This window comes from Phyllostomus discolor, chromosome 14 (genome assembly GCF_004126475.2).
Source record: "Phyllostomus discolor isolate MPI-MPIP mPhyDis1 chromosome 14, mPhyDis1.pri.v3, whole genome shotgun sequence".
NCBI classification, from domain to species: domain Eukaryota; kingdom Metazoa; phylum Chordata; class Mammalia; order Chiroptera; family Phyllostomidae; genus Phyllostomus; species Phyllostomus discolor.
The window spans coordinates 4,469,598-4,491,926 of NC_040916.2; the positions used below are offsets into that span (position 1 = coordinate 4,469,598).

Below are 22,329 nucleotides of genomic sequence, written 5' to 3' on the forward strand. Positions count from 1 at the left end.
GTCTGGGAATTGCAGACGTGCCGCCTCGGATGCTGTCACCACGGAACCAGCTCATTCGGGTGATCCTGTACAACCGGACACGGCTGGACTGCCCCTTCTTTGGGTCCCCCATCCCCACACTCCGATGGTAAGTTCCAGGAGCCCAGGCCTCCCCAGTAGGGGTCATCTATCTCATCTTTTTCATTCCCATCTGGCCCATAATAGGTGTTCAGCAACACCCAGGAACCTTAAAGGGTCAAAGCTGGGAGAAAGTTGGCTGATCAGCTGGGTCAACCCCTTTATTATGCAGAGAAGGAAACCGAGGCCCAGGGTGGGGCAGACACTTGCCAGGGCTACCCAGTGGTTGGAGGCAGACCCTACAAGGATGAGGGCTTCCAGTTCCTAGTGTGGGGCTCCTTCCACTGCCCAAACTATCTCTCAAGTGGTTGGCCCCCACTCCCTTGGGCCAGTCCTTTCTCAGTATGCTGTGTGTTCTGCTGCTGTGTTGTGAGGTTTAAGAATGGGCAAGGAAGCAACCTGGATGGTGGCAACTACCACGTCTATGAGAATGGCAGTCTGGAAATCAAGATGATCCGCAAAGAGGACCAAGGCATCTACACCTGTGTCGCCACCAACATCCTGGGCAAAGCTGAAAACCAGGTCCGCCTAGAGGTCAAAGGTAAAGGAGAGGGTTGATAGGTAGAAGGCAGGGTGGAGCTCGGGAAGGAAGCTGTCTTCTCCACGTTACCCACGTGTGTTTTCCACTTTGAAAATGCACACACCTAACATTTAATCCCTCGTGGGATCTTCCCTGTGGGCCTGTGTGTCCTCCCGGGGCTTCCAGCTGGCCTGGGCGCTGGGAACCCTGAGTCATTATCAGCCTGGTCCCGGCAGCATTAGGAAGGGGAACCTGCCACCCACACCGCTTCCTCGCCACCACAGGAGCTGCAGCATATCTTCCCGAGCTGGATAGGAGGGATTAAGGGGTTGTTCACTATTTAGGGTCACCCTCACCAGGCCTCCCCCCATTCATACAAGGGGATGGTATTTCTGCCACCTCTCTTGATTAGCCTAACCTTGAGGGTCATGCATGTCATGCTGTGTCCATGTTGGAATGGTGGCCAGAGAATGTGTCAGTGACAAACGCCGGGGTTTCTCCACAGACCCCACCAGGATCTACCGGATGCCAGAGGACCAGGTTGCCAAAAGGGGCACCACAGTGCAGCTGGAGTGCCGGGTCAAGCACGACCCCTCCCTGAAGCTCACGGTCTCCTGGATGAAGGACGATGAGCCTCTCTACATCGGGAACAGGTCTCCTCTCCTGCCCTGTCCCTTCCTGGAGCTAGTGTGGGTTCCTGTTCTTTTCCTTGGTCAACACATTGAAGAGCCCGGGGACAGGAATCCTGGGTTGTGTGTGCCACCAAGGAGCTGCTGAGGAAGACAGGATGGCCTCAGTGATGCCCTCCCGTTCAGGAGAGACCCCACACTGCACCCTCTGTCCCATCAGCTGTCTCCTTCTCTTCCTCCTCCTCTCTTTCCAGCCCCTTTCTCTCTTCACTTCTCTCCCCTCACTCCTCGTCTCTTCCTCCTCCCTTTATTGTGAGCCCCTCTCTTCCTCCTTTTCCCCATCAGAGCCAGGAGCCCCACCCCCGCTTCAGCCCTGCTTGCAGTGCCCCTGCTCTCCAGCAGAGGGCAGGGTTGGCCTGAGCCTACAATGACCACTCTCCTTAGTGTGGTTCTCAGCCCTTGTTGGACTTGGGACGCTTTTACTAGATCGAAGCCTGCCCCCTTCCTCATCTGAAACCCAAATTCAGTTGATGCAGGGAGAGGGCCCAGGCACTGATAGTGTTCACACATCCCCACAGGTGTATTTTTTAATGTATTTTATTGATTATGCTATTACAGTTGTCCCAGTTCCCCCTCTTCACCTCCCCTCCACCCTGCCCACCCCCTTCCACCCACATTCCCCCCCTTTAGTTCATGTCCTTGTGTCATACTTAGAAGTTCTTGGCTTCTACATTTCCCATACTATTCTTACCCTCCCCCTGTCTATTTTCTACCTACCATCTATGCTACTTATTCTCTGTACCTTTTCCCCCTGTCTCCCCCTCCCAATCCCCTGTTGCTAACCCTCCACGTGATCTCCATTTCTGTGGTTCTGTTCCTGTTCTACTTGTTTGCTTAGTTGGTTTTTATTTTTGTTTTTGTTTTAGGTGTGGTTGTTAATTGTGAGTTTGCTGTCATTTTACAGTGCATGTTTTTTATCTTCTTTTTCTTAGACAAGTCCCTTTAACATTTCATAAAATAAGGGCTTGGTGATGATGAACTCCTTTAACTTGACCTTATCTGAGAAGCACTTTATCTGCCATTCCATTCTAAATGAAAGCTTTGCTGGATAGAACAATCTTGGGATGTAGGTCTTGCCTTTCATGACTTAGAATACTTCTTTCCAGCCCCTTCTTGCCTGTAAGGTCTCTTTTGAGAAATCAGCTGACAGTCTTATAGGCACCCCTTTGTAGGTAATTCTCTCATTTTGTCTTACTGCTTTTAAGATTCTCTCCTTCATTTTTATCTTGGCTAATGTAATTATGATGTGCCTGGGTGTGTTCTTCTTTGGGTCCAACTTCTTTGGGACTCTCTGAGCTTCCTGGACCTCTTGGAAGTCTATTTCCCTTGCCAGAATGGAGAAGTTCTCCTTTATTATTTGTTCAAATAACTTTTCCACTTGTTCCTCTTCCTCTTCTCCTTCTGGTACCCCTATAATTCGGATGTTGGAATGTTTAAAGGTATCCTGGAGGTTCCTATACCTCTCTCTCTCTCTCTCTCTCTTTTTTTGAATTCTTGTTTCTTCATTCTTTTCTGATTGGATGTTTCTTTCTTCCTTCTGGCCCACTCCATTGATTTGAGTTCCAGTTTCCTTCCCATCACTATTGGTTCCCTGTATATTTCCCTTTCTTTTCCTTAGAGTAGCCTTCATTTTTCATCTAATTTGCGACCAAATTCAACCAATTCTGTGAGTATCCTGATTACCAGTGCTTTGAACTGTGCATCTGAAAGGTTGGCTATCTCTTCATTGCTTAGTTGTATTTTTTCTGGAGTTATGATCTGTTCTTTCATTTGGGCCATTTTTCTTGTGTTCACACTCCTTTTGCGTATGAGGGGTGGAGCCTTAGGTGTTCACCAGGGCAGGGCAATCTAGTCCTTGGGTTGTGACACTGTATGGGGGCGCTGGGTCTGAGAGGAAACAATAGTGCTTGCTCTGCTCTCTGCCAAATTTTAGTCACTTCCCCTGCTTCCCACAATCAAATTGGGCCTTTCTGGTGCTGATTCTCCCAAATGGGTGGGTTTGTGTACATTCTAGGACCCTGTGGGTCTCTGCAACGAACTCTCCTGTGAGGCTGGGAGTCTCTCCCGGCACCTCAACCCCCACCAGTGTTTTCAATTGGTGTTTTGAGGCTTTATTTCCCCATGCTGGGACCTGGAGTTGCACAGTCTGTCTCACCCTCCAGTTTTGCCTGGTTTATCTGCACGCAAATGTGGGACCACCCGGTCTGCCAGCCGCCTTGTGCGCCAAGCCCCTCCACAATCCACCACTGCCTTGCATGCCCCAGGTCCGCCAGCCGCCCTGCCTCGAGCCCTCTCTAACCCGGCTCCCCAATTCCACCCCTCCTACTGATCTGGATAAATGTGTCTACTTGAACTCCTTGGTTGTCAGACTTCTATACAGTTCAATTTTCTGTCAGTACTGGTTGTTATTTTGTTTCTAAATTTTTGCCATCCTTATTTTGGTTGTGGGAGGAGGCACAGGGTGTCTACCTATGCCTCCGTCTTGGCCGGAAGCCCCGCAGGTGTTTCTAATGTGCAGCCAGGGCCTGAGCCTCCCTGCACAGGACTCTCTACTGTACCCTTTCACCTCAGGGGTCCTGAAGCTGGCCATAGGTACAAGCTGTTTCCAGCATCCACCTGTTTTTCTCAGGGGTGCACCCTCGGGGCAGATGTTCTTGGTGCCTTCCCCCTTTGGGAGACCATTCAGAGGGGCCTGGCACCTGTCCTAAGCCTGGGTGTGGAGACTGGTCTGGGCCAAAGATAGAGCTGGAGTATGGGAGGGGGAGGGGTCTCCATCTGCCTTTTGGGGGGTGGGTCTAACTGTGCTGTAATTTGGGGGAGCACAGCACAAGTAAGGCACAGAGAGAAGTGTGCAGTTGGGCTCAGGGCCACATCAGCCTCCCCCGGGTTTCTTTTCCCCTTCATTAAAAGCACCAGAAGTGCTGGTAAAGACCTTCTCTCCCCCAAAGCATCAAGTTGGAGGGGCTGTAGCTGCCCGGCAGGGAGAAAGCAGCAAGCAGTGCCCGGCCCTCCCCCCGCCCCCGTTGTCTGCCCACTCGCCCTGCCCCCAACCCCTCTGGTACCTTTGTAGGATGAAGAAGGAAGACGACTCCCTGACCATCTTCGGCGTGGCCGAGCGGGACCAGGGCAGTTACACGTGTGTCGCCAGCACCGAGCTGGACCAGGACCTGGCCAAGGCCTACCTCACCGTGCTAGGTAACTGCCGCTGTCCTAGTGCTGACCCCCCTTCCCTCCCGCAGCCAGGGAAGCCCTGGGCCGGCCGTCTGTGGGGCCCGCCAGGTGTGGTGGTCTCCTGCCTTTTGATCTAAGGGTTATTTAGGAAGCTGCTCCTTTCAAAACAAGCTGCGCTGAATGACTTATCTCCTAAGTGGAATTATTAACTCGCCAAATCCTTGCCTGAATGAGAGAGGGAAGGTGGACAGGGTTCTTGTTGTGGTCATTTTTACCAACTTTACAGCTACTCTAAACCAGTAAGTTCATTGAAAGGACCTGTCACTGAAGCAAGACTGAATTTTGTGTTTGTCCTTCCAACACCTCTTCCGGCCTTACTCCCCTCCCGCTTCTTGACGGGACCTCACAGGGTGCTCTGCACTTAGCAAGGTGAACCCTTCTCCTCCAGGCGGAACCACAAATGCTAAACCATCCCAGACCTGGGGAAGGGAACTGCCCCACCCAGGGAAGCAAATCCCCCATTGTCCTTCATCACCTCTGTCCAGTCTTGGGGCGCCCACCGCCAGTCCTCTGGTGTGTCTTGTCCCTTCCTTGGCGGAGGCACACGGTTGCAGGAGATGGAGAGCCGGGCATGATTGTAGCGCTGGGGCGAGGAGGAGCTGGAGGAAGCACAGGAAGGCCTCTCGAAGGGGTGGGGCTGCCTGTGGAAGGCGGGGAAGGTTGCCAGAAACACGCGGAGGGGCCACTCTTCCAGCCTCTGCTGCCTGCTCCCACCCTTCCAGAATACCACCTAGATAACCTGCTAACTCTGGGTAACCTGCTAACCTGGATAACCCGTCTTACCTTTGCAGCTGATCAGACCACTCCAACTAACCGTTTGGCTGCCCTGCCCAAAGGTAATTCATACTAATCGGGACCCTCGCTGAGCCCTCCCGAGGCCCATGGAAGGTGGGCTCCAGGAGGAGAGTGCTGCCTGCCAGATGTGCTGTGTGTGGGCGGTGGGTCCCACTCCCCACTTTCTGCCAAATCAACTCCTTCAAGTGTCCCCAGCCACCTCCCTGAGCCCTGCTCCAGGCTTCCTGCCCCGTTTGCAGTTGAGCTTGGTGGTTCTTGGCTACACTTCTCCCGCATCCTTACCTCTGGCCACTCACCACGCCCACGGGGCGGCTTGTTCCCTAGCTGGGCGCCAGGTGGGTGTGGTCCAGTCGGACAGGCCCACGTTCCCTGCAGCCTGCCCCTGCCCAGTACTGGGTACCCCTGTACAGTCCGTGCCCACACAAATGCACGCACACGTGACTCACCTTCCAGTCTCCCAGGAATCAGCCAAACTGTGGAAATAGCTCGTCCAAGGAGCCATAGAGGGAAAAGTGTGCCTGCCCCCACCAGTCCGTGGTGGGGTGGCTTTATCCCCAGGCACCAACCCCATTGAGCAACCCAGTGAGACTGGAGCCCCCAAAAGGTGCAGTCTTGCCCCTGGTAGGAAGCCTGCTGGGGCTCCTCTATCCTCTTCTGTCACTGAAACTTCCTGACCAAGTCCCCATCCCCTTCCTGACCTGGTCCCCTCTGTCCCTCTCATTCCCTGGGCCTCTCTGCCCCACTCAGCCCTCCAGACACCCGCGGGCTCCTGCCCCTCGGAGCATCGGCATGCAGACTAGGGAATAATCATGATGAGACATGGGACAGAACTTCTTACTTCTTCCTCCCTGGCTTTCCTAAATGTGTCAGAAGCATCCGTGTCCAGTGAAAAGCGTTTCCAAATGCTTGCACTCTAAGACTGCCTGCAGAAATGGGATGGGTTGGTCCAAGTTTTCTCTGTGTGCCCTGCATCCTTTGATCCTCTTTTGGGGGTGGCAGAATCGGGGTCTCCTCTTTGTTGTTCCTTGAATACCCGAGGGAGGGGGTGGTCCCTGTGCCAACCCTGCAGGGCAGGCTGGGGATGGCCCCTGCTGTGGTGACCTCAGTGCACCAGGGACCTGTGCATGGGACAGTGTCCAGGGCTGGGGCCAGCACAAGGAATGGACTGGCTCCATCTCAGGAGTCCCGCGTGGCGTCTGCTCTCTCTGCTACCAGGACGGCCAGACCGGCCCCGGGACCTGGAGCTCACCGACCTGGCCGAGAGGAGCGTGAGGCTGACCTGGATCCCGGGGGATGACAACAACAGCCCCATCACAGGTCAGCCAGGGCCTGCGCTGCCGCCCAGGGACAAGGGGTGGTAGCAGCCCGGAGGCTGGAGGCCTCAGCCGGGTTTCCGGTCCCATGTCCACCTCACTTGACCTGTGCCCCGGGCTGTGGGCAGAGCACATGGAAGCCTTGGTTTCCCCTTCGGTGTCTCGATGGGAATTCTCCCTGTGCCTTTGTCTCCCCGAGGGAGGTTCTGGAGACCAGTGGAAACCATGAGGGAGTGCTCGCAAGGAAGAAGTCTGCTAACTCAGCTCCTAAAGCAGCTCTGTCTTCCTTGCCCGCCCAGACTATGTTGTCCAGTTTGAAGAGGACCAGTTCCAGCCAGGAGTCTGGCATGACCATTCCAAGTTCCCAGGCAGTGTCAACTCTGCTGTCCTCCAGCTGTCCCCGTACGTCAACTACCAGTTCCGGGTCATTGCCGTCAACGAGGTTGGCAGCAGCCACCCCAGCCTCCCGTCCGAGCGCTACAGGACCAGCGGGGCACGTGAGTACTGGGGCGCTCATGGAGAGCGCTGGAAGCAGACACCCTGAGTCCAAACCGAGTTTCCCCAGCCCCCAGCCCTGTAAATTTGGGCAAGTTACCCTCTCCAGGGCTTGGCTTCCTCACCTGTGAAACACAGAGTCACAACAACACCTGCCAGCATAGAGTTGTTGTGAGGATGGCATTTGAAATGCAATTCCAGCACTTACCATGATGCCTGGCATATAGTAAGCACTCAATAAATGTTCACTGTCATTTTTATTATTCCTAATGTTATCAATAATTCTTGATGATATGGTTTAAAGGGAAGAGCTACGGCAAAGATCTGCAGTACAGCTAGTAATCTGCTCTTCTACTGGATTTCTTTTCCTGGGTAATATTTAGATTTCCGAAATCACACTAGCTCAGTGACATCCCCCAAAATGTTAAATGATGGAGGTAAACCAGCTCATAGCAAACATATTCAGCGGGTAACTCGCAAAGGGGTTAATCTGCACTGAGCCGGCTACACGGCCGTCTAAAATGTTAAAAAGTTCATAATAAATCCCGTCTGGTAAGGGATTAAAATTGAAAAGAAGTCAGGGCTGCTTTGGGGGGTTTACATCTTAGCTAGGAAGGCGCATCCCCCACGTGAGAGACGGCAGAACAAGTCCAGTTGCTCGTGGGACAGAGGGCAGAGAGGTGCAGGGGAAAAGCCTGGAAGATCCTGGTCGGTGGGAGGAGCAGAGCGTGCTTACCACGCCCCGGTCAGGCACAGATTGGGCTTGAACTTTGTGTCAATTTGGGTTCCAGCCCCCGAGTCCAACCCCAGCGACGTGAAGGGAGAGGGGACCAGGAAGAACAACATGGAGATCACGTGGACGGTCAGTGTCCCTCCCGGCGCAGCCCCCAAAGGGCACCTGTGCCCCCTCGCCCCTTATAGCCCTGTCACCTCCAGGCCACAGGGTGGCTCAGCCTAGCTGGTGGGTTTGGTGGCCACTCCTCTCTGCACTGGGCATCCCGGAACCAAGCAGGAGCGTGTCTAGAACAAGATCTGAGACAGGAGAGAGGAGCAGAGGTGCCTGGCATAATCATAGAGCCAGCAAACTCACTGACTACATTTTCCAAATCAAAAGTGGGTATGTCACCTCAAAATGAGTTTTCCGCAAACCACTTCCAAGTCTGAGAGGTGTAAATCCGGCTGCTGAAATATCAGCACCACTGTGCTCTTGCCGTGAGTCGTGGAAACAGGACACTTGGTGCTGGGAATGCAGACCGCCCCCTGCTGGGGAGGGCTGGTCTCACCGCAGCCTCGCAGCCTCGGAAGGAGGCTGAGCCCAGGCGCCAAGGCACATCCTCAGGACCACACAGGGGTCAGTTCGTGCTCTGCATTCCATCCTGCCGCTCCAGGGGGCTGCTTCCTGGAACGGGCCCTCAGGGAACAAAGAGCACAGTCACGCCCACCCTCAGAGCGCTCTGGCCTGTTGCAAGGACAGAGCGGGCACACCTGGGCTCCGTGGAACTCGTAGTCGGCTCTGCAGTTCTGAGTTCATTGGCAGGAGGCGTGCAGGGGCTCAACCAGAAGCCATGCCTTTCTGACTTTGGAGAGTATTACATCATCATCCATATTTTTTCTGGTTTCTCCATCATAAGAAAGAGTCCTGCCAAAAATAAAGCTTTTGCTTCCTATGCACTTGCCAATGTGGGAGTCACAGTGACTAGGTCTTGGTGACACTTTTGTCACAGAAAATCTACATGCCACTGGGTTTGTAGGATTCTGGGCTCCTGGAGAACTCAGCAGGGTAGGGGGTGGCCAGGGTCGGGCAGATCAGGAAGGGGTGCCCAGCGGAGAAAGAGAGTGCGCGCGGTGGGTGAGTCTGGGCTCCCCGCCTGCCCTTCCACTCCTGCCCTCCTCTCCCCGCTCAGCCCATGAATGCCACCTCCGCCTTTGGCCCCAACCTGCGCTACATCGTCAAGTGGCGGCGGAGAGAGACTCGGGAGAGCTGGAACAATGTCACGGTGTGGGGCTCCCGCTACGTGGTAGGGCCGACCCCTGTCTACGTGCCCTACGAGATCCGAGTGCAGGCCGAGAACGACTTTGGGAAGGGCCCTGAGCCGGAGACTGTCATCGGTTACTCTGGAGAAGATTGTGAGTACCTTCCTCTTGTCCTCCATCCAGGACCCTCCCCACTGGGCTCCATAAGAGCCCATAAGAGCTCACGGACTAGGAGCCTTGAGGTGGGTTGTGGGACCTCCAGGAACATCCTGGAGGACAGCCAGTTCCCAGGAAAAAGAAATCCCCACGGCAACCTGTCTGGTAGCAGATGGGCTCCTGATGGTGTCAGGAGTGAGGTCTCGTCATCTGACCACTGGCTGAAATTGCCGAGCGCCATCACCTAGTCCCATGCTGTCATGTGACGGATGTGAAAACTGAGACCATGCAAGGAAAGCCCTCGCCGAGATCACACAGTAGCAGACGTCAGGTGTGAAAAAGAAACTGGCCCCTCAGAACTGTGAGTCCCAAAGAGCCATAATTGGGCTCCTGCACAGGAAGCAGAACCACGGGCCAGACTCCTCCCTGGGCTCCCCAGGGTGTGGGGTGGGGAGGCCTTCAGGGCTGGAGAAGGTCCACTGAGCCCCAGACTGGGAGCACCCAGACCAGCCTCCTGGCAGCTTTCCCAGTGATGTTCTTGGCCCTCGCAATGGAGCATAAAAAGAGTTCCTTGGAGGCTCGCACTGGATGAATCAGTAAGATCCTAGACATATATGTGGAAGTGTGCGACTAGTTTCCCAGATGGTGGTGAGCTCATTGTCCCCATCCACCCAGTAGGCTGCTAGGCAGAGCAGGAGGGTCAGTGAAGCCCACCCCGAGGTCAGGGTGATTTGTACCCCAGTGGTCTGGGCCTGACCTAAGGAGAAATCATGGAGCGGCCAAAGCGGGGAGTGGGAAGAGCACTGGGGAGGGGCAGAGTCACAGGCGCAGCACTGGGTCCAGAGTCAGCCGGCCATGCTCGCAGCAGCGTGGTGGGACGAGGTGGGACGGGTGAGGGCTGGGCCCTGTGCCTGCTTTCCTGGGGGTCATGACGATTGCACCCACTTGGGAGACAAGCAGAGGGGTCAGCAGGCCCTCTGTCCATTCCACTTCTCACCTCCACGGTCGCAGACACTTCTGGACAGGAGAGCACTGGAGGGTACGTATGGAATGGCAGCATCTGGTCGTGAACTTCATGGGCCGCCCCACAGTTTTCATCACATCTGCCTCCCACTGTGGCCCCTGCTCTGACAGAGTGGAGGGATGAGCAGGGCTGCATCAGAACGGAGGAGGGGGGGTGGGAGTCAGTTATGGGGGAGAGAGTGGCCCTCCCTTTCCAGGTAGCCACGGATAGGGCACCTTGAGTCTGGTGGTAATGTTTCCAGGCAGGAAACAAATGCCCCTCATGGGGACTATTTCTAGTGTGACGACAGGGTTAGAGGGAGAACAGCAAGGCATGGTGAACCCGCCGGAGGGCTAGCCACAGCAGGATGCCACTATAGGACCCTGAGCCATGAAGGGGCAAGGGATGGGTGAGTCACCACACCCACTGAGAGCCGCCCACAGGAGCCATGGCCTTGGGCAGAAGAATGCAACAGCTGTGAACCCTCAGGCCTGCAACAGGCAGCCAGGGGAGCAGCCACCTTCCCTTCTGCCCCAGAACCTCCTGTCTGTGCTTCCTGTTGGGCAAACCCATCTGGAAACTTGAGAACAAGGGAGCCCAGCTGACACCATCCACAAAGGGCAGCCTCCTAGGACATGGAGCAAGGCGGGAAAGGCTGGAGAATGGCATGGGTGTCAGGGCAAACAGAAAACACCAGCATGTAAGGGTAGCAAATAACTGCCCTCCTACCTGGATTGCTATCATTTTGTTCTGAGCCTTTCCCCACCCCTCCACGTACAGTCTGGTGGAGGGGACGTGGTTCCTGCCCTCATGGTGTACCCAGGGCCCGGAACGGGGTGCAGATATGGGTGGCAGAGAACAAGTCGAGGGGAACCTGAGGTCCTGGGCCAGCCCTGCCACATAACCTGCTCTCTGTCCCGACACGTTGCAGATCCCAGGGCTGCGCCCACTGAAGTTAAAGTCCGAGTCCTGAACAGCACAGCCATCAGCCTTCAGTGGAACCGCGTCTACTCCGACACGGTGCAGGGCCAGCTCAGAGAGTACCGAGTGAGGAAGCCAGCTCCCAGCCCTGCCTAACCACCCGGCTCGATAACCAGGGCAAGGGGGTAGCAGATGCAGGCCGTGAGATACTCGAAAGGAGTCCAGAGTTGATTCAAGAAGATGATGTCTAGGGTTAGATGTAATTTAGATGTGTCCTACAACAGATATGCTGAGAGATTCTGCTCAGCAGGGAATCCCGTGAAGGGTGGGGGGTCTGGGTAGACATTGCATAGGTGCCAGGAAGGCATGAGTGGACGTGCATGCATCCTCAGAAGCTCTGGTGATGCATCACTGAGCTATACCCTGCCTGCTCCTCAGTGCCCCCTCTGGGCTGCCTGCCTCACCCAGTCTGATTGTGTGAAGTCCCAACTAACAGGGGTAACCACTGAAAGGGTGCAAACGCCTTCCCTGTTGTCGCAGCCAACTCCCAGTTATCCGGCATGTGCATTACCCAGGCTCTCGGCTTCTGGTCTTCCTGCCGTGAGCAGTGTCTGCTCAATCTCCAATCTTCTTTGAAAGGGTGAGCTGAGGTGGGGAAAGGGTGAGAACACCCGGAGTGCACAGTCTCCTCCTATGGGAAGTGCCATTTAAAAGTTGCCGGGAAAGTGAGTGAGGCTGTAGCAGGGGCTAACAACGGGCTCTGTGACCTCAGCAGTCATGGAGTGCGGGCTGATGGGTAATTAGGGGCAGAGTGGAGGGTGTCAGTCTCCTCTTGGGAAGCGAATTTGGTAAGTAGGGGATGGCAGGCAAGATGACGTGCACACTTGAGCAAGCCCTTCCCTAACCACTGGCTTGCACCCTTAACCCATTTGCCTGGAGGTGTTTCTGGCTAAAGGTACCGTTGGGTCCCCCTCTTAAGTCCATGCTTCCTCCTGGTGCTGCCGTTGGAGGCCTCGGTGACGCTGGAGTGGCAGCCTGATCTGGAGCTTCTCACCCACCGCTGATCAGACCTTGCGTCCAAAACTCTCAGTCTTGTCTGTGACTTGCTGCCTCCCACAGGCTGTCCCAGCCGAGCTCTTGCCACCAGGCAGCCTGGCGTCTCGCTCACTTTGACACGTGTCTCTCCCATTGTAAAGGTCTCCAGACAGTATTAAGAGAAACATTTGACCTCAGAGGATTAAAGCAACCCTTGCTCAGATGCAGACTTCCGGGGATAACCCACTACGCTGTGCTGCGAGTCTCACGCCACACTAATCTGCTGCGAGGGGCTGCGGCCTCTGAGCGCAGCACCGAGCCTTCCACGCTTGGGCCCTTGGCTTGTATTTGTGGTTGGGCACCAGCTCCCTGAGCAACTTGCTCCCCGGCTTGGAACTAGGCTCACGATGGAGCAGTGCAGTGCCCGCCGGGCCAACTTGCCTCTCCTCCAGAGAGGTGGTTGAACCAAAACCGCATTTCTCGCTGGACATCAGTGCACACTCACTGGTGGCTAATGAACGGGGACTCTCAGGCCCCTCCCCCAGCCCCGTGTGGGACGGATGGGTTCCTTTGGGATTTGGAGCCTGTGGCAAGCAAAGGGAAGACCGGTCGCTACCACCACCACTAACCACTAACCCAGCTCTGCCTGACCGCACCCTCACTGGCCTGCCTCTGTCCTGAAGGCCTACTACTGGAGGGAGAGCAGCTTACTGAAGAGCCTGTGGGTGTCTCAGAAGAGACAGCAAGCCGGCTTCCCTGGTGACCGCCTCCGGGGTGTGGTGTCCCGCCTCTTTCCCTACAGCAACTACAAGCTGGAGATGGTTGTGGTCAATGGGAGAGGCGATGGGCCTCTCAGTGAAACCAAGGAGTTCACCACCCCGGAAGGAGGTAGGTCTGGCCTGCAGCCCCTCGGGGTGGGGCAGGACGAGGGCGCCGCAGTCAGGAGGACCTGGAGCAGCTTCCACAGCACAAGTCGACCTCGGCCTGACCTCAAGGGGCTGACCACCTGTGAGCTGAGCAGCTCCCACCATTCCCACAGAGCACTGTGTCACCTCGGTGGCCTGCCCTGACGAGACTGCACCTCAAGAGAAGATTTGTCTGACATAACCCAGACGGGCTACACCCAGGCCCTGCAGGAGCCTAGGCTGCCTGCTGCCTTCTGAGGCTGAAGCACAGCTGCCCTGACACCCAGAGGCACCCAGTCTGTGTACCAGCACCCACGACCTGCAGAGCTCTCACCACTGCAAGCAGGAAGCTTTTGCTGAGACTGTTGGCCCATGGGTGCAGCACCCTGCAGAGGGGCGCCTGCCTTCTGCAGCTCATAGTCACCCTGGTCCCAGGGGGGCTGATGCCTACAAGCTCTCCCCCGCTCATCTCCTGTCCTCGCCAGTCCTCTCAGCAGTGTGGCGCTTGCTCCACCTGTTTCTGGTTCTCCTCCCTCCCTTCTCGACTGTTGTTTTCCTCATTTTCTTACTCTCCTGCTCCTCTCTCCACTCTCCTTCGGTCTCCCCTCTTGTTTTCTTTATTCCTGTCTTTTCCTTCTCCGTGTTTCACCATCAGCCTCTTCCCAGTGCTCCTGACCACATGCTCCGTCTGGGCTTGCTTTCCTCTCCACCCTGAACACAGCATCCTCAGCTCGGAGGCACGGGCCTGCTGCTTGGACCCAGCAGTGAAATCCTTGTCTGAGGATCAGGAGCTGCAGCCTCTGTAGGAAACAATGACAGTTGTCTCCTTGCCTGAGACTTTCTCTGCCCTGCTGGGAGGTATCTCTGCAGAATCAGAGCCGAATGCGCAGAATCCACAGCAGTTACTAAAGAAACCCTCAATCTCCTTCCTCCATTTAAACAGCGTCTGAGCCGTGCTTGCCCTGCACGAGGGAAACACCATCCGGTCCGGGTGGGCCGTGGGCTCTGGCATAGCAGCTGGCTGGCAGGGGGGGCAGCCTCGGACCAGCGCCTTCATACTTGTGCTCTGTTTTTGTTTCCTTGCCCTGCCCGCCTCCCCCCTCGCCCTCACCTCCCCCACTCTCTTCTCCTTCCCCAAGTACCCAGTGCCCCCAGGCGTTTCCGAGTCCGGCAGCCCAGCCTGCAGACAATCAGCCTGGAATGGGACCATCCGGAGCACCCCAATGGGATCCTCACTGGATATTCTCTCAGATATTTGGCCTGTACGTTTTGCTCTTAGATAATCTTTCTTTTAGGTAATCAGGGGATCAGGAACCCCATTCTCACCCCCTTTCCTAAGGGACCAAGGAGCCTGTGGTGCAGGACATTGCCAGGGAGAAAGCCCCCCATGGGATTAGGTGGGCAGCTGAGACCCTGCTTTCCTGACACAGCCCCTCCTGCAGGGAGCTTCCCATTGGCCCTGGAGACAAAGGGAAGTTCTGGTCCAGCACCGGCCTTCGGGGATCTTAGTCTCCAACGCCAGCAGTCTAGGGGAATTCCTCTCCGGAGGCACGGCCACCCAGTGGGGCAGACAGTCCCTCACAGGAGCCCACGCGAGACTCAGGGACACCCCAACAAGGTGTCGGGTAGCTGTGTGTAGACCTGTCCTAACTTGGAGTGACCCTGTCAGGAGCCTGAGTCAGGAAGACCTCACCCTGGGCGTTCAGTGTCACCATGCGGGGACAGAAGTGTCATTACATTTTTAAAACATTAAGCCTTCTAAAGTAGGTGACATTGTACCCCACTGGGCACTCAAAGGCTTGGGTGTTGTATTGACTACTTTGATACCCAACTGTGTGTTGCATGCTGCTCCAGGTCCGTCTCTGGAGCCGACCTTGAGGTACATTGAATAGGCTTGTTACAAAGGAGGCATTAACCATCTGAAGCTCTAGTGGGTTTGCCCTAGTTCTCTTTGAAAGGAAGAAACTCCTAAGTTTTGTCCTTGTTGAAAAGGCTTGGAGATTATACCCTGAGTCTTTCAGAATCGGCCACATAACTTTGCAGTGAGCTAGAGAGAACCAGTTTAGTGAAAGAGTATTAACCTTGGTATGTCATCCAAGCGCTGGAAAGGAGTTCTTGCCCCGAACTATGCCCTTGAACCAAGCCTCCCGTCCCCTAGTCTTCAAGTGCATGGCCAGGTCTCACTGCAGCCCTTTCCAGCAGAGTTGGGAGGTTTGCTCCTCCATGGTCAATGTTGCCAAAGTTCTATTTCATTTACCTATCTCTCCCCAGTTAATGGAACCAAACTAGGAAAGCAGATAGTGGAGAACTTCTCTCCTAATCAGACCAAGTTCACGGTGCAAAGAGCAGACCCTGTGTCACGCTACCGCTTCACCCTGAGTGCCAGGACGCAGGTGGGCTCTGGGGAAGCAGTCACGGAGGAGTCACCAGCATCCCCGAATGAAGGTAGGTGCCTTGTGGCAGCTGCAGGGACAGCAGGCCCCAGCGAGACACTCTGACCTGGCCTTTGGCTGCCCGGCCTCCTGGCATGGGGTGGGAATGAGGCCACAGGCCCTTCAGCCCTTGAAGCAGAGAGCCCGTCTCGTGTGCCGGCAGGTAGGTACGGGCGATGTGTCTGCGGAACTCGGGTCTCCTTAGACTTCCTGTAGACCTGGGTCCCCACTTGGCCTTGACTTGCTCAGCTACTTAATATGTGTTGTCTTTCGCTCTAGTGGGGGAATACGGAAGAGAGCATGAGTTCTGAGTGGAGATGAGATGAGGGAAAGTGTGTTGGAAGTAAATATGCTAATGAACCTCAAGGACTAGTGAACATGCTTACCTGTTGAGGGAGGCGTGAATATTGACAGTGTCCACGAGGACTCTAGGGACACCCCTTCTTTTCCCAAGGGCATGTGGGGCCAAGGAGGGAGGGGAAATAGCCTTGACTGAAGCTACCTGGCCGGATTGTGAGTAGATGTAGTTCCTCCTTGCAGCTGCGGAGAGGAAAGGGCGTTGGGGAACAGCCATTGGCCAAACTAGCTTCACAAAAGAGCAAATGGATTCATCTCCTGGGTCCTGACATCTTCCAGGAGCCTAGCAATCCCCACTGGAGCTGCACCTTCATGGGGACTCCACTAGAGGGAGCTCTGGGCCCACCTGCAATGCTAACTGATATCCAGGAACCTATTGGGGGTTCCTGACTATAGGGGCTTTGATATGGGCAGGTCCCCTATGAAAGCGGGACCCCACTGCCTCTCCAGAGGTACAGTGGTGTATTCAAAAGCCATTTCTTAAGCACCCACGATGTGAAGTGCTACACGCTGTGCCGAAAATGGATTCGTAGGTAATGAGCACACGCAGTCTAGAAGGGGAGACATCAGCAAGAGTAGCTCGTTGCAGTTTAACATGAGAAATGCTGTGTTCAGGTAAGGAAGGGGCCATGGTTGTGTGATGCAGGGGAGTCAAGTCTGCAAGGGAAGCCTCCAAAGAAGGGGTGAAGTGAGTAGGGATCCTTGAGGCTGACAGCAGGCTATCATGTCTAGTGCTTTCTCCAGGAGGCTGGGGTTCAGCAGCTTCACCCTGGCCCAAGTCAGACCTCCCGAGGGCCGCTGCTGCCGCCCAGCAGAGCACCAGTGCTTCCCGGCCTGGGCTGCAGGCCCTGCTGCCTCTGCTCCCTGGCCGGTGGGCCAGCAGCGAGGTGGGGGGTGGGAGGAGCTGGAGAAAGGCCTATGGTCCTTTCTGTGGCCCTTTCCTGTCCCCTAAATCAGGAGTGAGCCACACAACAAGCTCCTCTAGTTTGGCCTTCCAACCCCATTGGGTAGTTAATTAGGGCTAGGGGACTTGGGGTCAGCGCCTGATCTGTGCCTTATCACCACAGGATAATGCACCTTTCTTTTAAATGCTGTTTTTAAAAAGGTTTTATTTATTTACTTTTAGACAGAGGGGAAGGGAGGGGGAAAGAAACATCAATGTGTGAGAGATACATTGATCGGTTGCCTCTTGCATGCCCCCTATTGGGGACCTGGCCCACAACTCAAGCATGTGCCCTGAGTGGGAATTAAACTGGCAACCTTGTGGAGAGCCACACCAGCCACGGCTGATGCACTCACTTGATTACTTAACTCTAAGGAAATACATGAAGAGAGCCTGTCCTCCTGTCCACCTCCACCCCAATGCAGAGCATCAGATAGAGATGCACTGTCCCAGGGACCACACAGGGAAAGTTCTGCAGCCCCGGGCAGCAGGAGTACAAAGATTCTTCTCAACTCAGATATTTGCAGCACATTCAGGAATTCTTTTGGGGGCTCAGTCCACAGTTGCGTTTCTTATTTCATAAAGTACAACTGGTGGGAAAGAACTGGGCCAGCAGAACAAGACAGGGGCCTCGGGGCTGCAGCCTGTCACCATTCCCAGGCCTTTCAAGGCTAAGATTGTGGGAGGAGGGTTCAGCCAAACATTCTCCCCACCCCGCCATCCTCCCCAACACTATCCGACATCATCCCCCAAAGATAGCGGCACCGTTCTTTTGTCCGGGATTGGTGTTCTCCCGTACCGCCTACACCGTGAGCCCTCAGTTCCTGGCATCACGGAGCATCACCCAGCCTGCATCATAAAGATCAGCTGGCCAGGGAAGGACGTCTTCTGGGGGAAAGACCTCGGAACGCAGTACTCCAGGTGGACTGTGCCTGCTGCCACCTCTTAGTTGCTAGTCCTTGAACAGAAGTAGAAGCAGAGTGTATCAGAAAGGTCTCCCAGACCCAGGTGGCAAGTTTTCTATAGAAACGAACCAGACCCCAGTGGGGTTGAACATGAGCCCTGAATACCAGTTGGCATCCTCAGGGCAGTGGCCAGCAGCTGACCACACTGTCTGGGTCAGGTTTGAGCCAGAACCTTCTCTGCCTGCTTGCCCTGTGATTTCACCTGTGTTCTGTTTTCTCTTCTCTCTCTTATCCTTTCTCCCTCTCTCTGGCCATCTTGGGCGCTGTGTTCTGAAGCTACTCCAACTGCAGGTACCGTACCAGCAGCAGAGGTAATGGGCATGGCATGGGGTGATGCAGGTGGAGCCCGGCCAAGGCGGAGAAGGAGGGAGAGGCTCGGAATGAAAACGTGCTCCAGACTCACCCTTTCGGTGCTTGGGAAGCCAGACCGTCCAGGAGGGTGGGACCAGAATCCAACACAGTCTTCTCCCTCCACTTACTGTTTGCCCCTATTGAGAAGGAGAGTGACTGAGAAGGGGCCCTGCACACATGGGCTGCAGACTGTTCTTTGGAGCTGGAGCTTTCTCTGAAGCTGAGTGATTACACCCTTGAACTCCTGGGCCCTGGCCTAGGCTTGACATCTCAGAGCACAGAGAGGGTCGGCAGCCTTTGAGTGGCCAGCGGTGCCCCGAGAAGGAATGCTTTGCTGCAAGTGGGCACAGCTGGCCCCTGTCCTCTGGTCAGGTTGCCATGCCCTGAAAGGGTGACCTGTGGGTAAGCATGCCGTGCATGCTTGCCTTGCATGCTGCATGGGGGCCCGGCACCAGCTCTGTCACCTGCTGTGGGTTCTGGTCAGTGAGAACCGTGAGCACATCCTCGGATAGAGTCAGATGCTCCAGGATCTGGAGTCACTGGGCGCTGTGGGCTGAGTGTCTCCTCGCCCTTCAGAAACCCAGCTCCTGGCAGTCTTCAGCGTCAAGAACAGTCTCCATGTCGGGTTCTGGGAGGCTGGTGCACGGGAGTGTGGAGTCAGGCCGCAGGTCCTAGCACAGAAGCCGGCCTGCCAACCGTATTCCTCCTCTCAAGTCCTCGTTTGCGGGTTTGAGGGACATCAGAGGGTGCTGCACCGCAGAAGGCCAGGCCTTGAGCCAGAGAGTCTAGACAGGGGGCCGCAGGGCTCCGTCACCCGCCCTCCTGTGAAGCTGAAGGAGAGCGCCTGGCAGAGCAAAGGGTGTAAGGCCAGGGGTCGCCCAGGCTCTAGGCAGTGGGGGCGAACGGAGAAAGACTCGGGTGAGGAATCTGAGGGCTGGCTACGAGAGAGTCCCACCTTGCCCAATTTGGTTTCCTACCCACCTTCACTCGTCTACCCCCCACCCTGTTTTAGGTTGGTTCTGTTTCTGTTGCTCACCTAATTCCTCGGCTTGCCTGTGTTTGTCAGCCAGACCCCTGGGTGGTACGCTGCCACCCTCCTCCCCTGCCCTAGCCCTCTCCTCCCCTCCACCCCCAGTAACCCAGGCAGGCAGGGGTCCAGGGCCTGCCCACAGGGCCGGAACTCCTCTGCCAGGCACGAGAGAGATGTCCTAAAGACTGGGGAGAGAGCTGATCTCACACTCTGGGGGTTGCTCTGACCTCCTGCTTCCAGTTTGCAGAAGGGTCTCTCCAGGGCCTGTAACAGTGGGGTGCAAGGCAGCCTGAGCAGGCTTAAGGAAGACAGACATGGAGAAGGCACCAGGAGAAGCAGCTAGAAGCTCATTGGTCTAGCATCTCCTGAGCCACCTCCCCCATTCTGGCACCTGGGGACCCAAGGCTGGTGGGTCTGGGTGCAGGGCATCATGCCAGTCTGTGCTGCCCCTGTTGTGAGTGGCCATCTTGAGGGTGATGGGTGTGAATCCACACACCCCACTCTGCATCCCTCAAAAAGATCCAGGTTCGTGGTGTGCAGAGTGAGTGCAGACACTCTGGCCGCCAGTCAGCATGCTTCCCAGGCTCCTGCTTCCTCAGGACGCGGTCGGAGAGGCGCGCCGCCCTTCTTTGTAAAGGCAGGTGCCGAGATCATCGGCTGCTCTCGGCCTCAAGTGCACGAGAACCTCCACACAGCCTGCAGGTGTGAGGTGCGGAGCCCGGGTTCCACGTGTGTGACGTGGGCCCAGTGTCCGGCCCACTGCTGCATTCCCTTCATCCTCCCCAGACCTGGGTGGTTTGTCCCCAAACTGGTCTGCTTGTATCTCGCCCAGTGGAGATGGTCCCTGCCGTGCAGCTGTACCTGCTGTCTCTTAGGATGGCTGCCCATCTGTGCCGGCCATCTGTGACTTGGCCAGGGCGGCCCGTGTGCCAGGCGGGAGTGTTTGGATTGAGCCTCCACTTGGCAGTGTCTGCAGACGGCTGTCCTCGTCTCCGACTGCACTCAGATCCGCGAGCTTGTGGTAGGGAGTTCCGTGGCGGGTTCCAGGGTCAGGAAGATGAATAAGAGACGTGTCATCTTTTCTGTTTCCCCACCTCCTACGCAGTGTTCCCAAACTGATGGGAAACCTTTGGCCGAGGCAGGGTGCCGCCTGTGGGTGTCAGGCCACCTGTTAGGTGGATACCGCCTTCAGGTTGGGGCCGTTGCTTCCAGCTGCGGGCCTCCCTTTGTCTCGGTCGCCAGGCTGGGGGCTCCTTCGGGCAGCGATCAGGGTTTCTCCAGCCTGCAGTTCCTGCTGTGGCCAGAGGCGGCATTCTGGCAGTCTGTCTATCTAGCTTGGGGGCCACTCTGTCAGCCCCACTGCTGTGCTTTATTCCCCTTCTGTCCTCTAGCCCAGCCCCGCCCCAGGGTACGAAGTCACGTGAACCCCCTTTGACCTGAGCATGGGACGCTTTCCCCATGGAAAACCTTCCTCCCCCTCCTGCCTGTTCACACCTCGGACAGCTCACGCACCTGACTCTGTCCCTTCCCCTGGAGCCTGTCCTTGTCTCTGCCCTCTGTCTCTCTGGCCCCGTCCAGCCATGGGACAAGAGATGCAACTAATGAGTGGTCAGAGAATGCTTGCTTGCCAGCTGTTACCTCGAGCAGCTGAGGTTGTGCCCTCCAAGGTCACTCCAGTGGTGCCTGGGAAGCAAGCACGTTAGCTCTCCCTTCCCTCTCGAGTCCCTCTCGGTCCCTCTCACGCCCTGAAACTGTGCCCCTGAGCAAAGGAGCAGCAACTGGGCAGCCAGCACCAGAGAGAATCACTCCCTTCGGTCCCACTTGGCAGAAGGGACCCCCAGAGGGAGGGGACGCAGCTGGGTGGAAGCATCCTCAAGCCATTTGTCATTCTGGTGTCTGACTAGCCGGCACGGGAGGGCTCGCTCTAATGCCGCCTGTCTCGGCACCCCTGTCACTGAGGCTGCTCGCTGGGACACACAGGGTCGCATGTGTGAGCCTGGCTGTGTGCGTGTGAGTGCGTGTGTCTCGGCTGGTGCGAGGACTGAGGGGCGTGAGAGCGAACGGATGGCCTGGGAACTGTGACCGCACAGTGTGTGCGGGCAGGGAAGCCCAGGTCTGCACCACGCGCGGTGGGGTGATTAAAGTTAAAAGGGAGTCTTTTAAGGTGTTTTTAGTGGTACCTTTAAAATGATCATAGAAAAGCATTGTATTTGCCAGAAACTATTAGAAAATGCACTGCTGATAAGGAACCAACTGGGGCAATCCTGGGCCAGCCGGACAGAGCAGCGTCTGGAGGTCTCGTCCAACAGCACAGAACCGGGTGTGACCATGGCCATGGGAACCACCAGGCCGACCTCTCAGCCCTTCCACGTCCGCCTTTCTGTCTTGTGGGCGGGACGGACGAATTCCCTCATGCTGAGCTTCTACAGGCCTGAGCCTCCCAGGCCCGGGGCCCCTTGGACAGAATGTACCCTTGAATAATGACTGTGGGAGGGAATTTGTCCCCACCCCACACCCCCACACGCCTTCCCGAGGCCCGAGAGCTGACTGGGGCTTGAGGAGCGTAGCACTGCCTGCTTGGCTTTGCCCGGGAATCTCCGGAACGTGTTCGCGTTCGTCAGCTGCCCAGCGTGACTTCCGTGGTGAGCGCCCTCCGGGCCTGATAATGCCTCTGATCTTGTGGACAGGGAGCAGCAAGGGGCCCAGGAATAGTCGCCGCTCTGTGGGGTCTTGTAATATTGGAGGCCCAGGGGAATGAAAGGGCTTTTGTTGGTCAGGCTCTTGTTGAGGAAGCTAAGGATCTCTTAATTCTCCCTGCAAAAAAAAAGCACTCGGACAGTTCTCTCTCTGGCTCCCACCCTGGCGTGGCCGCCTATTGCACGGGTGGGAACATTGTGTTCCCGAACCTATGGAGATTTGCGGTAGGGTGGCATGTCACTCTTCCTTGGGAGTGAGAGTTACCTACTTGTGTCTTAACCTCCTGCCTACGGCCTCTTAGCATGGACACTAGCAAGTAGACATGATCAGGTGCCAGGAGACGGAGCGCTGGGAGGGGGCGAGGCAGCTGTGTCTCTGATTTGTCCCGTTATTCTTCTCT

General features: G+C 56.0%; 1 protein-coding gene across 10 annotated transcripts in view; it reads left to right on the plus strand.

Moving 5' to 3' along the window:
- The window catches only part of NFASC (neurofascin), a 195,593-nt gene that overhangs the window by 148,603 nt on the left and 24,661 nt on the right, over positions 1 to 22,329 (plus strand). For 4 of the 10 annotated variants that reach the window (XM_036015545.1, XM_036015546.1, XM_036015547.1 and 1 more), the window contains 14 exons: positions 16 to 127; positions 492 to 658; positions 1,143 to 1,290; positions 4,397 to 4,521; positions 5,349 to 5,393; positions 6,568 to 6,669; positions 6,965 to 7,162; positions 7,952 to 8,022; positions 9,065 to 9,287; positions 11,225 to 11,340; positions 12,933 to 13,137; positions 14,294 to 14,416; positions 15,426 to 15,599; positions 18,128 to 18,142. In XM_036015545.1, coding sequence (XP_035871438.1) covers positions 16 to 127; positions 492 to 658; positions 1,143 to 1,290; positions 4,397 to 4,521; positions 5,349 to 5,393; positions 6,568 to 6,669; positions 6,965 to 7,162; positions 7,952 to 8,022; positions 9,065 to 9,287; positions 11,225 to 11,340; positions 12,933 to 13,137; positions 14,294 to 14,416; positions 15,426 to 15,599; positions 18,128 to 18,142 — 1,824 coding nt within the window. The remainder of the gene's footprint in view (positions 1 to 15; positions 128 to 491; positions 659 to 1,142; positions 1,291 to 4,396; positions 4,522 to 5,348; positions 5,394 to 6,567; positions 6,670 to 6,964; positions 7,163 to 7,951; positions 8,023 to 9,064; positions 9,288 to 11,224; positions 11,341 to 12,932; positions 13,138 to 14,293; positions 14,417 to 15,425; positions 15,600 to 18,127; positions 18,143 to 22,329) is intronic. The other 6 variants (XM_028530954.2, XM_036015549.1, XM_036015548.1 and 3 more) reach the window with 5 other exon arrangements.